This window comes from Theropithecus gelada, chromosome 16 (assembly GCF_003255815.1).
Source record: "Theropithecus gelada isolate Dixy chromosome 16, Tgel_1.0, whole genome shotgun sequence".
NCBI classification, from domain to species: Eukaryota; Metazoa; Chordata; class Mammalia; order Primates; family Cercopithecidae; genus Theropithecus; species Theropithecus gelada.
The window spans coordinates 61,403,197-61,421,201 of NC_037684.1; the positions used below are offsets into that span (position 1 = coordinate 61,403,197).

Genomic DNA, 18,005 nt, shown 5'->3' on the forward strand with positions numbered 1-18,005 from the left:
ACAGTGGTGAGCCAGTGCACCTGATGACAAACCAGGGTCTGGGCTTGCCAAAGCACTTCAGTTCTCATTACCTGGACCCCACTGGAGGCCCTGGCTAAGTCAGGATGTGGCAGCCTCTTCTTGGTTTTCCCCCTTGGCCTTGAAATTCTTTTTTCTTGAATAACTTTTAAAAAACAGAGATAAGGTCTTGCTGTGTTGCCCAGGCTGGTCTTGAACGCCTGGGCTCCAGTGACCTTTTTGCCTCCGCTTCCCAAAGTATTGAGATTACAGGTGTGAACTACCATGCCCAGACTTGAAATTGTTTCTTCACCATCACTGCATGTTTTTTGTGTTCTCTATTTATTTCTTCTTTAAGGAAACACAGCCTCCATTTTTTATGTGTCCATGTTTCTGAGGCAGTGGCTGTTAGTGGGAATTGCACTAATGGGGGTCCAGCAGGCCTGGGGTCTGGTCTTAGTGCTAGACCTTGAATAAGGCACTTCACCTGCTGGTCTCCAATTTTCTCATCTGCAAAATGGAAGAGTTGAACTAAATGATTGCTAAAGTTTCAACCAGCCCAGTAATTCCTTAATTCTTTAAAAATTTAACTTTAAATATCTTTATTGTTCTTTAACCTCGTCTTTGTTACACTAGTATTAGTCACTAATATTTATTGAGTGTTTACTACCTGACAGGCACAGTGCCAGTTTACATTTTAATTTTCACATCATTTCTATGATATGGGTACTCATTTTTTTAAAGCTTTATGAAGGTATAATTTACATACTATAAAATGCACCTGTTTTAAGTGTTCAGTTGAATGATTTTTAATTTACATAGTGGTGCAACCATCAATGATGTGGGTATTCTTACCCCAATTTAAAAGATAAGGAGGGGGCAGAAGGGGCAGTGTTAAGTAATTGACCCATGATTACACAGCTAGGAAGAGCGAGAGCCAAGACTCCAAACCTGGTTGATGGTCCTAACCACTGTGCTGTGCTGCAGACAGGCACATTCATTCCCACCTTATCTGAACTCCTTTGCACATTTTCTATTACTGATTTCTACGTAGATTTGAATATAATGAATTTAAATCATGTCCTTGGTAACAGAACTGATCACAGCCAAAATAATTCACCAAATCGGTTTATTCTGTACTCCAATATAGGTGTCTTCCCAGGTTTATCTACTTGGCTTGAGAAAAGGGTTGTACAAATAGATGACTGCAGAGTTTTCACGTCCTTCCAGATACCTCTGCCTGGAACAGTCACACTCTTGGTAAGGGAAGCTGTTTGATTTACTTCTTCCCTTTGGTTGATGACAAGTGAAGTGCGCCCTCTTCCTCCTGTTCTCATTGCTGGAGCACAGACTGAATTGTGCCCAGACCATCTCTTTCCCACAGGAAACCTGGATCTCACGATTCCTTCCATGCCTGATTCCGTTGGCATGTTTCATTGCCACATTTACCTCTTGTCAGCCCTGACAGAGAATTCGGCACCCCTTCAGGCTTCTCCTAAACAATCTATTCACACAAACACCCCTGAGCAATCTGGACTTCACTGAAGATAGTGTGTAAGCAAAGGAGAAGAGCTCACACTGTGCGTCCTATTAGACGTTTTGTTCTCAGAAGTACCTTATTGGCCAAACCACCAGTGCAGGTTTTTCTCTTTGTCCTTCCCTCTCAAGGCTCAGTCACCTCAACTTCTTTTTGCCTACTAGATATCCAGTCCATCCCCTCACTTCCCCTGGCCCTAGCTCAATCCCATCACTGCTCAGCAAAACGTCCTCTAGTTCACCATTAATTCAATGGAACATTAGGAGGCAATTTAGTGACCTGTTGTACCTGAGCATGTTCTTAAGGGGGAAGTCTCACGTCTCATTCCCAGAAAAATCTACCATATATAGATATATATTCCCTACCCGCCTCCCCCCCCCCCCCCCCCCCGCCAAAGATTGCTGGTGAATGAAATTACCTGCATCTTGTTAGGTACACTATACGCAAATCCTTAACCTCAATTCCCTGTCCTCTTCCACGTCTTACCCAGATATCTCAGGAAGATTTTTCTTTCCCTTCTGTTTGCCTCCCTCTTCGACTTACTTGGGAGTCAGCATCTGACCACAGTCATGACTGGTAATGATGATTTGTGCAAATACTATGAAGGAAAGGACATGAATTGTCTTAATTTTAGACCCATTAAAAAACCGCACAGGCCTCAATCTTAAAGTCTTACCTAAATACCCAGAAATACACTTCAGAATTTTTGAAGCTATGCCCATGTAGATTTTCTTCCTTCCCTAATTTTAATGGTATACTAACACCTTAGGTGAATAAAATTTCTTTACTATTTTATTGAGATAATGCCTTTGTCATGTTTATTATTCCAAATTGCATTATGTTTCACTATAGGTTTTTTTTTTTTTTTTTTTTTTTTGAGATGGAGTCTCGCTGTGTCACCCAGGCTGGAGTGCAGTGGCCGGATCTCAGCTCACTGCAAGCTCCGCCTCCCGGGTTTACGCCATTCTCCTGCCTCAGCCTCCCGAGTAGCTGGGACTACAGGCGCCCGCCACCTCGCCCAGCTAGTTTTTTGTATTTTTTTTTTAGTAGAGACAGGGTTTCACCATGTTAGCCAGGATGGTTTCGATCTCCTGACCTCGTGATCCGCCCGTCTCGGCCTCCCAAAGTGCTGGGATTACAGGCTTGAGCCACCGCGCCCGGCCCTTCACTATAGTTTTTAATAGGACTTTGGTTACCAGTTTTGTCCCCACCTTGTAAGTTTCACCTTACCAAAGTACCCCAACACGCTTGTTAGCTTCTGGTTTTGCATACAGTGTACATTCTGTGTCCTTGATCTTCTGCTTTGCTTGGTGAGATCCTTCATCTTAAATAACAGGACAAGTGTTATCTATTGTGTGTGTGTTGGTATACACGTTTTTCTTCATGATTAACAACTTAAGATATTCCGGACCATTTGTATGGCCTTTAACAAAAAATCACCTTATTACTGAAATTTCACGGTGGCGGCGGGTGCTGCTGCTTGTTTACCATTCAATTTTTTTTTTTTTTTTTTTTTGAGACGGAGTCTCGCTCTGTAGCCCAGGCTAGAGTGCAGTGGCCGGATCTCAGCTCACTGCAAGCTCCGCCTCCCGGGTTCACGCCATTCTCCGGCCTCAGCCTCCCGAGTAGCTGGGACTACAGGCGCCCGCCACCTCGCCCGGCTAGTTTTTTGTATTTCTTAGTAGAGACGGGGTTTCACCGTGTTAGCCAGGATGGTCTCGATCTCCTGACCTCGTGATCCACCCGTCTCGGCCTCCCAAAGTGCTGGGATTACAGGCTTGAGCCACCGCGCCCAGCCTACCATTCAATTTTTACAAGTGTTGTGACTCCTGGCGGATGCCAGGTTCTTAATGCTGTTAAGTCATGAATCTTCTTTGAGAACCAGGAAAGCTCTGCCCGGAAAAATGTACATGCAGTTTCAGAGAATTCATGCACTTCCTGAAATTCATCCTCTAACCACTGTTCCCCAAATAAAACATTTTACCTTAAAAAAAAAAAAAAAAAAAAAAAAGACCGAGTCACTGCCGCAATAATTTCCTCTTCACCGCACCTCTCAGCTTTGGGAATAAAGCTATGTCAAAAAGACTTGTCTGGGTGAACCCCTGCAAATGGAAGTCAGCTGGACCTCAGTAAAAGCCCAGTGGGAAGGGGCGGGGACGATTCTGGCGATCACATGAGAAAGGGAGCAGCCTCAGCGGGGCAGGTGGACACAGTCGTCATCCACTCGCTGGCCGCCTGCGACGTGAAGCACCTGCGCTAGGCGCGGCGGGCAAGCGCTCAACACCTGCGCTGGGCGCCTCAACAGCCCAGCGGCGTCAGCGCTGCGGCGCAGGAAAGGGTCCCAAACGCAGGGCGGCCACGCAGCGTCGCGCCCACCTGTCCCTCTCCCCGAAGCGCTGAGCCAGCACGATGCACAGAAGGGAAGGAGGAAGGTGGCTTGAGGGCAGTGACCGACCGGACAGTGGAAGTCCATTTCAGGAGCCCCGGGACCCGAGCTCGGACCCCTTTCCAATCCCCCAGGCGTCTTTCCCACGTCCTTGTCTACTAATCCTGGGAATCGACGGCCACTCCACTCTCCTGCAGTACCGCGGACAAGAACACCCATTGTTTTTACTTGTTTATAATACGCTTCACAGGCAGGTGTCTTCTGATGGACCCAACTCTGTTGGTACTCGTCTCCTCCAAAAAGTCCCCAAATGCGCTAGCAGGCCTGCCAGCCCGGCATCCGAGAGGTAAGAGCCCCTGCGGCGCGAGCGGAAGTGCGTCTGTCGCGGGGCTTCTCTAGGACGCCGGGAGGACCCCTCGTTAGCGCGGGACCTCGGCGGCCGGGGGCGGGGCTCGAGGGGTGAGGGCGGCTCGCCGCGCGCAGATTAGCTGCCATCCGGCGGGCCTTTCTGTCGGGGACCAGTGGGGTGGCCCCTGAGGGCCGAGGGATCCCCCCCCCGCTCCGGGCGGGCTCACGGCCGCGTGCGTGGGCTCTGGGGCGTCCGCGGAGACCCCTACGTGCGTGTGCGGGGTGGGGTCGGGGTGGCAGTTGGAGGCAAATCAATGGGCCTGTACTTCTGTCTCTCCGCCTGCTGGGATTTGCAGTTTGTGAGGACGTTTCACATCCCACGGATATTTACGGAATCCCTTTCGCGGCCCAGGCTTTTCTGGACACCAAGCCAGGCCTATTATAACTATTTAATATATAATTATTACAGTTAAACTTATTTGCAGTCGGGAAGCATAGACTCAAAACATGAAAGGCAGGGTTGGCTTTAGAAAGAAGTCACTGTCGTCTAAGAGTGCCAGAGGGACTAAGAAGATAGGTATGGAGGGCCGGGCGCGGTGGCTCACACCTGTAATCCTAGCACTTTGGGAGGCCGAGGTGGGCGGATCACCTGAGGTCGGGAGTTCAAGACCAGCCTGGCCAACCTGGTGAAACCCCGTCTCTACTAAAAATACAAAAATTAGCTGGGCGTGGTGGCGTATACCTGTAATCCCGGCTACTCGGGAGGCTGAGGCAGGAGAATCACTTGAACCCGGGAGGCAGATGTCGCAGTGAACCAAGATCGCACCATTGCACTCCAGCCTGGGCAACAGAGCGAGACTCCGTCTCAAAAGAAAAAACAAGGGCCAGGCGCGGTGGCTCACGCCTGTAATCCCAGCACTTTAACAGGCCAAGGCAGGAGGGTCACTTGAGCCCAGAAGTTCCAGACCAGCCTGGCCAACATGGCAAAACCCTGTCCCTACAGAAAAATACAAATATCAGCCGGGTGTGGTGCTGTGCACCTGTGGTCCCAGCTACTTGGGAGTCTAGGAGGTCGAGGTCGCAGTGAACTATCATCATGAGACCCTGTTTCAAAAAAAAAAAGCTGGGCCAATGCTAGGACTCCTCCCATTTGTTTCCCTTCTCTCAGGGCTCTTTCACATTGCCTGTTGCCGAGTTCTCAAAATTATTGTTTCATATATTTTATCTGGCTTTTTAAATGTGGGATGGTAAATTCAGTCCGTTACTCCATTATGGTTTCATACTTGGAAGCAGAAAAAAGAAATTTGCTTCTATTTTTTTTTTTTTTTTAACAGGGTCTCACTTTGTCACCCAGGCTAGAGTGCAGTGGCACAATCTCGGCTCACTGCAGCCTCAACCTCCCAGGTTCAAGCAATCCCTCTGTGTCAGCCCCCCAAGTAGCTGGGATTACAGGTGTGTGCCACCATGCCTGGCTTTTTTTTTTTTTTTTTTGTAGAGACAAGGTTTTGCCATGTTTCCCAGACTGGTCTGGAACTCCTGAGTTCAAATAATCCGCCTGCGTCAGCCCCTCAAAATGCTAGGATTACAGGCGTGAGCAACCGTGCCCAGCCAAATTTGCTCATTTGATATAAGGTTTATGGGTATGCCAATTTTGTGGCTGATGGAACTCTTTCAAGGCTTTCGTTTTTTAAATAAAGACCTTCATTTCTCATTGTTCCATTAAGCAATTAAGGTGACAGCATTAATTTGCAGAATTAATTAACAAGAATTAATTACATTTAATCTATTATTTTGAGACGGAGTTTCGCTCGTTGTCCAGGCTGGAGTGCAGTGGTGTGAGCTCAGCTTACTGCAACCTCCGCCTCCCGGGTTCAAGGGATCCTCCTGCTTCAGCCTCCCGAGTAGCTGGAATTACAGGCGCCCGCCATCATACCCAGCTAATTTTTTGTAATTTTACTAGAGATGGGTTTTCACCATGTTGGCCAGGCTGGTCTCAAACTCCTGAGCTCAGGTGATCCACCCACCTCGGCCTCCCAAAGTGCTGGGATTACAGGCATGAGCCACTCTGCCCATCCAGTTACATTTAATTTTCAATTTAGTTAAACTTTGCATTGGTTCCTGGGCAGCAGAGATAGTCTCATCGGTGGGACCAAGCACTCATCTGTCTGGGAAGCAGTGCTGACTGGGACAGTGAGTTTGGCTTTCTCTGCTCCACAGTTCAAGTTAGAAATGCAAAAGCCCTTGGCCGGGCGCGGTGGCTCAAGCCTGTAATCCCAGCACTTTGGGAGGCCGAGACGGGCGGATCACGAGGTCAGGAGATCGAGACCATCCTGGCTAACACGGTGAAACCCCGTCTCTACTAAAAAATACAAAAACTAGCCGGGCGAAGTGGCGGGCGCCTGTGGTCCCAGCTACTCGGGAGGCTGAGACAGGAGAATGGCGTGAACCCGGGAGGCGGAGCTTGCAGTGAGCTGAGATCCGGCCACCGCACTCCAGCCTGGGCGACAGAGCCAGACTCAGTCTCAAAAAAAAAAAAAAAAAAAAAAAAAGAAATGCAAAAGCCCCCCTTCTCTTCCCTGCAGCTCTGAGTAAAGAGTACCATGTGCACAGGCTTTGAAATCATATTTAGGTTCAGATCTTGGCTCTGTCACTTATCAATTATGTGGCCTTGGACAAATTATTTCATCTATTTTAGTCTGTTTCTTCATCTGTAACATTGCAATATAAAGCCTCCTTCTGAAAGTTAGCAGTACAGTTACAACACTGCTTCAGTAATTTTTGGGTGGCTGGAAGAAGAGGAGACTGACTCCCTTAACACTAAGCCCAAAGCTTCCCCGTTTCCATGTGCTCCCTGGTTTGCAGCTCTCCTCCCTCCCTCCAGGGCTTACGGCCACACTGTCTGTAGGGCAGCCACTCTGCCACCTCTGCCCTCAGGGTCCTCTTGGGTGTGTGCAGAGGCAGGTGCCTGAGAAAGGCCTGTAGAATGGGGCTGCTGGACAGAGCCTAAGGCTCTTGGGAGGAAAACTTGGAACCATTTGCACTGTTTGGCTTGAAGCATAAACTGAGGGAGGGTGAGCTGGTTTCTGCCTGGCAGTCAGATCTACCCCCAAAAGTCCTACTGATCTTGCCCCCTTCATACTTTTCAAATCTGTCTCCTCTTCCACATCCCCATGGTCACTCCCTCAGTTTAGGTAGCCATATTACTTGGCGGTTACCACAAGTCTCCTAATAGGAGTCTGTTTGCAGTTTTCCACACTGTAGATGAAGTGATCTTTCTGAAGTACACAACTGAGTAACTGACGGTGTCACTCCCTAGTAATAGCTCCCCACTGCTCTTAAATCCAAAATCCCTTACCTGGCTTAAAAGGCCTTGATCTCTGATAAACATCATCTCTCCAGCCGCATCGAATGCATTTGTCCCTTGCACTCTATACGATAGGCACACTAAAAAAGGTTTTTTTTAATTTTTAGGTAGGATTTTGCTATGTTGCCCAGGCTGGACCACCTCAGCCTCCCAAGTAGCTGGGATCATAGGTACCTGCTACTGGGCCTGACTTGTGTTGGCAGACATTTAACAAATAGCTAACAGGTAGTTCAAAACCTTTTTGGTTTTGCTGTGTTTGCTGATTTCTATGGTGTGAATACTCCCACCATGGCTGATTTCAATGCAGACTTGGGAAGCGATGTGCGAAACTGGCTCTGGCCAGCCTGTACAGACTGGCTCTAGCACAACACGGGAAAAGCCACACCCTACACAATAAGGTGTCAATTTCAATCCTGGTCAGGGGGGTGTGGGCTCTTCTAAGTTTGCTTCTTGAGAATTAGCTGTTCCCTTTTCTGCTATTCCTGTATTTTTTGACACAGGGTCTCACTCCGTCACATAGGCTGGTGTGCAGTGGTGTGATCATGACTTACTGTAGCCTCAACCTCCCGGGCTCAGGTGATTCTCCCTCCTCAGCCTCCCAAGTAGCTGGGACTCTAGGCACGCACCACCATACCTGGCTAGTTTTTTTATCTTTTTGTAGAGATGGGGTTTCACCATGTTGCTCAGGCTGGTCTTAAACTCCGGGGTTCAAGCCATCTGCCCACCTCAGCCTCCCAATGTGCTGGGATTACAGGAGTGAGCCATCATGCCTGGCCTATTCCTATATTCGTTTGGTTTGTTTGAGATGGAGTCTCACTCTGTCACCCAGGCTGGAGTGCAGTGGCATGATCTCGGCTCACAGCAACCTCTGCCTCCCAGGTTTAGGCAATTCTGCTACCTCAGCCACCTGAATTATAGGCGCCCGCCACCACCATGCCCGGATAATTTTTTTTGTGTTTTTAGTAGAGATGGGGTTTCACCATGTTGGCCAGGTTAGTCTCAAACTCGTGACCTCAAGTGGTTCACCTGCCTCAGCCTCTCAATGTGTTGGGATTACAGACATGAGCCACCGCACCCAGCCCCTATATTCTTTAGAGATCTATTTATTTATTTTTTTTCTTTTTGAGAGAGAGTCTCGCTCTGTTGCCCAGGCTGGAGTGCAGTTGTGCGATCTCCACTCACTGCAAGCTCCGCCTTCCGGGTTCACGCCATTCTCCTGCCTCAGCCTCCCGTGTAGCTGGGACTACAGGTGCCCGCCACTGCGCCTGGCTAATTTTTGTATTTTTAGTAGAGATGGGGTTTCACCATGTTAGCCAGGATGGTCTCGATCTCCTGACCTCGTGATCTGCCCATCTCGGCCTCCCAAAGTGCTGGGATTACAGGCGTGAGCCACCGTGCCCGGCCTCTTTAGAGATCTCTTTATTCCCTTTAGCAGATAATCCTTTTACTAGTTACTTCTTTAAATTTTCTTCAAATTACTAGTGTGGTTTTTGTTCCCTGCCTGGACACTTGCAGATGTGACCCCGTCTGAGCAGGCAGACTAGTAGGTCTGAGAAAAGGCCAGAACTGGTCAGGCAGTGCAGCTCATGCCTGTAATCCCCATACTTTGGAAGGCCAAGGCAGGAGGATTGCTTGAGACCAGGAGTTTGGCACCAGCTTGGGCAACACAGTGAGACTCCATCTCTACCAATAAAAAAAAAAGCAGGGGAGCCAGACTAAAGCCCCATTCACAATAAATACAAATATAACACTTCTCGAGCAGCTGCTCAGTGCCAGGTTAAAAATTCCAATGAAGGACAGGCACGGTGGCTCACGCTTGTAATCCCAGCACTTTGGGAGGCTGAGGTGGGTGGATCATGAAGTCAGGAGTTCAAGACCATCCTGACTAACACGGTGAAACCCATCTCTACTAAAAATACAAAAAAATTAGCCGGGCATGGTGGCACACACCTGTAGTCCCAGTTACTCAGGAGGCTGAGGCAGGAGAATGGTGTAAACCCGGGGGGGCGGAGCTTGCAGTGAGCCGAGACTGTACCACTGCACTCCAGCCTGGGCTACAGAGCGAGACTCCATCTCCAAAAAAAAAAAAAAAAACTCTAATGAAGTAGCCAGGCATTGTGGCTCAGGCCTGTAATCCCAGCATTTTGGGAGGCAGAGGTGGGCAGATCATGAGGTCAAGAGATTGAGACCAGCCTGACCAATATGGTGAAACCCCATCTCTACTAAAAATACAAAAAATTAGCTGGGCGTGGTGGCACACGCCTGTAGTCCCAGCTACTTGAGAGGCTGAGGCAGGAGGATCGCTTGAACCCAGGAGGTGGAGGCTGCAGTGAGCTGAGATCATGCCACTGCACTCCAGCCTGGAGAGAGAGCAAGACTCCATCTCAAAAAAAATATATATATATATTATAATTAAGTAGACATTATTGGTAGGCAAACTAGGCAGATCATGCTAGAAAGGAGAAGTAAACCAACTTGGCTACTACTTGCAGCCAAAGGCGTCCTAATGAATATCAGTATCTTAATCAAAGGACATGAAGGGATGATCTACAGGCAGAACTAAGTAAACAGTTTTTCCTAAAGAAAGACACAGGAAAAATCTTAAGGAGCTTATAACTTTTACGGGATCCAGTCCTAAAGTAGATTAGACCGATGTAGAATCCTGTCTGGAGACGTTCTCCCCTTCAATTCAATGGGAAGGCTCTTTTCTGGCATGAACTCTCCGATGTCTAATGAGTTCTGAGCACCATCCATAAGCTTTCCCACATTCTTTACATATAAAAGGTCTCTCTCCACTGTGAACTCTCCGATGCTGACTGAGATAGGAGCTTTGACTAAAGGCCTTCCCACACTCATTACACTCATAGGGCTTCTCTCCTGAGTGAATCCTCTGATGCTGAACAAGATGAGCACCCCACCTGAAGGCCTTCCCACATTCGTTACATTCGAAGGGTTTCTCTCCTGTATGAATTCTCTGATGCTGACCGAGGTTTGAGCTCTGTTTGAAAGTTTTCCCACAGTCACTACACTTGTAGGGTTTCTCTCCAGAATGAACTCTCTGGTGGACAACAAGATGTGAGTTATAAATGAAGGTTTTACCACATTCACTACATTCATGCTCTTTCTTCCCTGTGGGAATTTCCTTATGGGTGACAACCATCTGCCTGAAACTTTTCCCCTGGGCAGGGGACCACCTCAGTGTCTCCGCTTTGGGATTTCTCTGCTGCGGTTGTAAGGTACCCTCAGAGGTAGCTTCAAATGTAGAGGTGTCAGTAGCAAGTTTTTCTGAGAACACCTGTGATTCCGCTTCAGTAATGGGTGGTTGTGGCAAGGATCCTTTGTCCTTGGGCTCTGGGCCATCTTCTGTAACAACTGACAGAAAATGTAAATACACCTGTTCTGGATGTATGAAGAAATGACACTTAGATTAAAATTTACATTTCTGGAATGAAAAAAAATACTTAAAAACTACTATATATATGACAAAGACTGGAAGAATATTTACTTGGATATTACCAATGGTTAACTCTTGGTGATGGGACTATGTTACAGAGGAGAGGGTTTCTGCTTTTTAATTTCTCCCATTTATCTGCTTTTTTTCCCCTAATTTCTCCATAATGAAGCACTAAAGAAGTTTTATTGAAAAAATGAAGGCAAGCCGGACGCGGTGGCTCACGCCTGTAATTCCAGCACTCTGGGAGGCTGAGGCAGGCGGATCACGAGGTCAGGAGATCGAGACCATCCTGGCTAACACGGTGAAACCCTGTCCCTACTAAAAATACAAAAAATTAGCCAGGCGTGGTGGCGGGCGACTGTAGTCCCAGCTCCTCGGGAGGCTGAGGCAGGAGAATTGCGTGAACCCGGGAAGCGGAGCTTGCAGTGAGCCGAGATCGCGCCGCTGCACTCCAGCCTGGGCGACAGAGCAAGACTCCGTCTCAAAAAAAAAAAAAAAGAAAAAATGAAGGCAATTACAAATGCATGGTCTTTTTTTAGGATTTTTCATATTTTCAAGGAATCAGGGAGTGATGGTGTGAAGAAAGGGAAAAACAAGAATCATTAGGGTTAAGGAAAAGGGAGGTTTCTAAAGGCAAAAAAAACGTGCCCTTCCTGGCTCTGCAACCTTCACCTCTGCCCATCCATTTCCCAGCTGCATAAATCTATAGTCTCTTTACAGGATCCTCAACTAACTGCTTCCTTTACCAAAAGGACTTCCAGCTCCCTGCCTCCTATCTGCTTGGTGCCTTCTGCCTTTCTCTTCCTTAAAAAGGGAAAAAGAGTGCGTTGCCTTTTTGTTTTTAAATGTCCATAGCACATTTTATGTTTTATCTGTTGTAACACTCCCTATAGCCTAAGGAGAACAGAAACCAATTGCTTTAAGATAACTCAATGTCATTTGACTTTTTTTTTTTTTTTTTCTGTCACCCAGGCTGGAGTGTAGTGGCATAATCTTGGCTCACTGCAACTTCCGTTTCCCTGGTTCAAGTGATTCTCATGCCTCAGCCTCCCCAGTAGCTGGGATTACAGGCGCGTACCACCACACCCGTCTAATTTTTTTTTTTTTTTTTTTTTTTTTTTGAGACGGAGTCTCGCTCTGCCGCCCCGGCTGGAGTGCAGTGGCCGGATCTCAGCTCACTGCAAGCTCCGCCTCCCGGGTTCACGCCATTCTCCTGCCTCAGCCTCCCGAGTAGTTGGGACTACAGGCGCCTGCCACCGCGCCCGGCTAGTTTTTTGTATTTTTTAGTAGAGACGGGGTTTCACCGTGTTAGCCAGGATGGTCTCGATCTCCTGACCTCGTGATCCGCCCGTCTCGGCCTCCCAAAGTGCTGGGATTACAGGCTTGAGCCACCGCGCCCGGCCCACCCGTCTAATTTTTGTATTTTTAGTAGAGACGGGGTTTCACCATGTTAGCCAGGCTGGTCTTGAACCCCTAACCCCAAGTGATCTGCCTGCCTCAGCCTCCCAAAGTGCTGGGATTATAGGTGTGAGCCACTGTGCCCAGCCAAGATCATTTGATTTTTAAATATTCATTTTTTTTTATTTTTTTTTTTTTTTTGAGACGGAGTCTTGCTCTGTCCCCCTGGCTGAAGTGCAGTGGTGCGATCTCGGCTCACTGCAAACTCCGCCTCCCGGGTTCCTGCCATTCTCCTGCCTCAGCCTCCCAAGTAGCTGGGACTACAGGCACCTGCCACCGCGCCCGGCTAATTTTTTGTATTTTTTTTAGTAGAGACGGGGTTTCACCATGGTCTCGATCTCCTGACCTTGTGATCCGCCCGCCTCGGCCTCCCAAAGTGCTGGGATTACAGGCGTGAGCCACCGCGCCCAGCCAAAAATTCATTTTTTCAGGTTAAATGTTGTGGTTAAAAAAATCTGAAATATGCTTGCTATAGAGAAAAAAAAAAATCACACAATAGCTAGCTTCTTTTTGAAAGTAAAGTAATAAAAGTGATAAATGAATACAGGCTTACTAAACAGAAGTAAAGGAGACAAGAAAAAGTCTGAAAAAAAAGCAAAGAAGAAAGAAGAGCTAAGAAGTAGAAACATACTTTTGGGACAGAATCTAATTAATCTCCATTTCTATTTTTTCCCATTTTGTAACTAACAAGAATTTGATTTTTTCAAATGCCTTCGTTTGGTGATAGTGGTGTCGGGGAGGGGTTATGGTGTAAAAGCAAATATCAAGTAGACTCTTTTTGGTTAGCAGCATATTCACAATACGGTCACGATGCTACAGAGGTCAACAAGGAGAGTTCACACTCCTGAGGCTCTAAGTCTAGTGTTTGCCACTGGCAGAGAGGAGAGGTTGTTTGCGGGTATGTATGCAGGCCAAGAAGGAAGTTTCTGTAGTGAATCTGAAGGGTAGAGGGTGAGAACACACATAAGAGAGTTTCAAATAGGGCTGTTTTTTTTTTTTTTTGAGACGGAGTCTCCCTGTGTCGCCCAGGCTGGAGTGCAGTGGCCGGATCTCAGCTCACTGCAAGCTCTGCCTCCCGGGTTTACGCCATTCTCCTGCCTCAGCCTCCCGAGGAGCTGGGACTACAGGCGCCCGCCACCTCGCCCGGCTAGTTTTTTTTATGTTTTTTAGTAGAGACGGGGTTTCACCGTGTTAGGCAGGATGGTCTCGATCTCCTGACCTTGTGATCTGCCCGTCTCGGCCTCAAATAGGGCTGTTTACATGAGGAAGAGGTGGTAAAGGTGATGACAGGCTGTATCTCACATAGGAGTGCTCTATGGCTTAAAAAGTGTGTTTTGCGAGGCCTCAGGAGTTAAAAAAAAAAAAAAAAAAGGATCTCAAGGCTGGCCTCTAGCTCAGGGCAGAGTTATTATAGACTAGGAGTTAAGTGCAGTGAAGATGACAAGGCATAAGTGAATGAACTATTTCCTGGTCCTGATTTAGGGCTCTCTAAAGTTAAGAGACACTGGCCAGGCTTTATATCCAGATATGACCCAAGTTCAGCTTCATCCTCAGAGCTATCTTATGAGGCAGGTTATTCTTACTCCTAATTTTACGAGTGATGAAACAGGCAAAGTCTCTCACCTAAGAGATAAGAATTGTAAGGCTGTGATGATACCAAACATTTAAGTGCCTACTACTATTTACCCTTTACAGGTACTAGGCACTGTGCCCTTTATCATCCCTCTTTCTCCTCTCCCTCCCCACAGAATCCTGCTCCTCACCACTCTTTGGGAAAGGCTGGGTCTCCTTAGTCTGGAGCCGGATGCTCAGTGCTTCCTGGGCTGCTCCCAGAGATTCCTTCTTCTCCCATGGCTCTTCCTGTGCAGGTCCATGTGCAGGGCCTGGGACCTGGAGGTGATCAGGCACCACTCAGTTTTAAATTTTCTTCAAATTACTAGTGTGGTTTCTGTCCCCTGCCTGGACACTTGCAGATGTGACTCTCCTTGTACCAAAGCTTCCAAGAAGACTTTAGAGAGCCTCCTCGGAGTCAGCACAAGGGAAGGAAAAGGAGCTAGAGTCTCTTTCTCATTCAGGGCTCGAGGCCGGAAAAGACAGACACAGAAACACACATTAACTGCTCTACCTGGCCCAAGAGAGGTTTGACCTTGGCAACTCCCCCTACTGCTGCCCCTCTGTCCAGCCTGAAGGTCATTGATCTGGCTCCCATAACAGACCAAATCCCCCTTCTCACCTGCGGCTCTGGTTCAAGTTCTTTCTCTAAATCCTCCAGCACAGTCACAGCCTCCTCTCCACTCTTAGGGTGATGTCCCCGCACCCACGACTGGAGCTCCTCAGGCAGGATGGTCAAGAATTGTTCCAGCACCAGGAACTCCAGGATCTGCTCCTTCGTGTGTTTCTCTGGCCTTAGCCACTCACAGCAGAGTACCCGTAGCTGGCTCAAGGCCTCCCGGGGACCAGGAGTCTCCTGGTAGCGGAGATGCCTGAAGCGTTGGCGGAAGATCTCTTGACTGGTAGAGTGGTTCCCAGGTAGCCTGGTCTCATACTCACAAGACTCTTCCTCTTCCTTTGGTTCCATCATCATAATCTTCTCTTGTCCCCGTGTACCCTGAAGGGCCAGAGTTTCAGCTGCTGTTAGTGATACAGCCGTTCTAGTCTGGACTAGCTCTGCAGAAGGCTCATACCAGCCGGAATATTGCAAGGGCCCCCTGTAACATAAGAAGAAATCATTCCTCCTCTTCTTTTTTTTTTTTTTTTTTGAGACAGAGTCTCACTCTGTTACCCAGGCTGGAGTGCAGTGGCACGATCTCAGCTCACTGCAACCTCCACCCCCAGGGTTCTAGAGATTCTCCTACCTCAGCCTCCCGAGTAGCTGGGATTACAGGCGCCCACCACCACGCCCAGCTAATTTTTTTGTATTTTTAGTAGGGACAGGGTTTTGCCATATTGGCCAGGCTGGTCTTGAACTCCTGACCTCAGGTGATCCACCCGCCTCGGCCTCCCAAAGTGGTAGGATTACAGGCATGAGTCACCATGCCTGGCCTCTTCTTTTTTTGATTCATTAAACATATACTCAGCACTACAAAGAGCCAAACTCTGTACTATATATACCCCTTAGTCCGGCTTTCTCTTCCACCCCTCCCGAGAATTCTGATGTACTAAGTCAATGCTTTTGAGAAACTTGCCTTGTTGTAGAGACGGGAATGTAAAGGGGTTTTCTACAATACAACTAAATAAATGCCATTAACAGGAAACAATATCAAGGAAAAAAAAGTTGTGGGGGCCTATGGGAAGAAATGATTATTGGGAAGAAACAAGTTTGAAGCAAAACCCAAGTTTCCAGATGCAGAGCCCGGAGCCCAGCAGCTTTCACTGCGAGGTGGGGTTTGCTGGGGAGGCTCCTCCCTGCTTTAAAACCTTTCTGAAGTAGCAGTTTCAGCAAAAGAAAAACGTTAAGTCCCCTCTACGGAGTCGGATCTCATTCAAACGCAGAAGCCCTATTAAGGGGCAGCTATGAACAAAACTCGGGTACAGTGACCTGCGTCAAGGAATCTAACAGGTGTAAACCACAAAAGCATCTGAGATAGGTCTCAACCAATTTAGGGGTTACTTTGCTAAGGTTGAGGATGCACCCAGGAAAAAGACACACAAGCCACAGTAAGATCCGTGGCCCGCACTTTTACCACCGAGGGTTTTGAGGGCTTCAATTTAATGGGGAGAAAGCTGGCAAAGGAGGGGAAGGAGTAAAGAAGAGGGGGGGTATGTAGTGAGGTAAGTGGCCACATTCTTGTGAGGATTTGATTAGAGCTGAGTTCACCTGTTGCACGTGAAAAGAGGAAGTCAATGATGAATTTGTCTGGTGCTCAGTACATCTGCATTTTCCACAAGATAAAGTAGATCTAGAGTAGAGGAAGAAGTCAAATAGCTTCGTCTCCGGGTGGGTGGAGGAAGCATTTCTAGTCTCGTCCGGTGAAGCTGGGCTGTTCATTTACATTGCCAGGGTGAGGGAGGCCACCTGGGGGCATATGTTGCTTTCTATCTTGCAGCTATCGGTTTAGGGACAAAAGGAAAAGCAGTTTTTTTTCCGTGACTCAGTTTCCAAGCTTAACTTTTCCCTTTGGCATAGTAAGTTTGGGGTCCTGAGATTTTATTTTCCTTTCACACAGGGAAGGAGGTGGGACGCATCAGAGGCCACGAAAGGAGCACAAAGAGGGACCGCTGGCCGAAGACAAAGGAGGCGCGAAGAAAAACGCGGAGCTCGTGTCTCCCACGGTGATGCCCGGCGGCGCTGGCCCCAGCAAAACTTCTCTACCCCGGCCTGGGGCAGGTGCCCGCCCGGGAGCGCGGGAAGGAGGCCGTCGTCCAGGCCAGGTACAACTCCCCCTCCCACCCTTCACTCCCTACCCAGGGGTCTCGAGAAAAGATTAGAGGGACATCAAGACCCCCCTCCACGGCACGTGACGCAACGCGGGCAGCGCAGCGCGGGCACAGTAGGCAACCCAAACCCCTCTCCACACACGCCCGCGGAGCTGCCTGCCAGGCCCGCTCAATGCACAGCCGCCGCTGCCTGCGGGACGGGCAAAAGCCAAGCCGCGAGGTGGACCTCTGGGAAGCCGCCGCCAACACTCACCTCACAGGACCAGGAGGTTACATCGGGGCGCTGCCGCGAACCGCGCCACTTCCAGCCCTCACCCCAGCTGCAGGTTTGCGCCTGCGCAGGTCGCAGCCTCGGCCTCCATCTCCCAGAAGCCTCCGCGCCGGCCGCTTCCGCTCGCGCACTTCGGCCCAGGCGCGTGGGCGCTGCCGAGAGGCTGGATGCCCGGGAACCGGTTCCCGTACTTGAGCGGAGCGGGAAAGAGCACGCCGCCTGCACGACTGGAATGGCGCGGCCAGATGCCCTGGAGGGCCCTGGGAATTGCAGTCCTTGCTCAGGTGGAGACCGAGCCCTGTAAGCGGGTGACTTCACTAAGTTTGGCGGGTCTCTTGTGGAGTTGTACCTGAAAGGGCGGTGCTGGCGGACAGATGTCAGGGAAATTGTGGCCTTGTGCATGGTCTGTGGTAACACTTCTCCAGGAGTTCTATTTTCCAGTGACCACTTCCCAGACCTGATGAGAGGGTCACAGCTGAGGAAGACGGTCCCCTCCACGAAAAAAATATTCCCCAACCACTGGCCGGGTACGGGGAGGGGAGGAGAAAAAAGAAGTCTAAGGTTGATTTTATTGCGATGGGGGAAACAGGAGTTGGTGTTTTTTTGTTTATTTTTAATTTAAAAAAAAATTTTTTTTTTTTTTTGAGACGCGGTGGCCAACATGGTGAAACCCTGTCTCTATTAAACACAAAAAGGTTAGCCCGGCATGGTGGCAGGCGACTGTAGTCCCCACTACTCAGGAGACAGGAGAATCCTTTGAACCCGGGAAGCAGAGGTTGCAATGAGCTGAGATCGTGCCACTGCACTCCAGCC

General features: G+C 48.7%; 1 protein-coding gene across 1 annotated transcript; it reads right to left on the reverse strand.

Moving 5' to 3' along the window:
• Positions 1-10,231: 10,231 nt before the first annotated feature.
• On the reverse strand, positions 10,232-17,673 carry ZNF232 (zinc finger protein 232). Its single transcript, XM_025363705.1, has 4 exons — positions 17,175-17,673; positions 14,778-15,152; positions 14,308-14,434; positions 10,232-11,031 (listed from the first exon to the last, which is right to left on the reverse strand). Exons 1-4 carry the CDS (start codon positions 17,592-17,594, stop codon positions 10,322-10,324), a joined length of 1,632 nt encoding a protein of 543 aa, XP_025219490.1. The 5' UTR covers positions 17,595-17,673; the 3' UTR covers positions 10,232-10,321.
• Between the last annotated feature and the right edge of the window lie 332 nt (positions 17,674-18,005).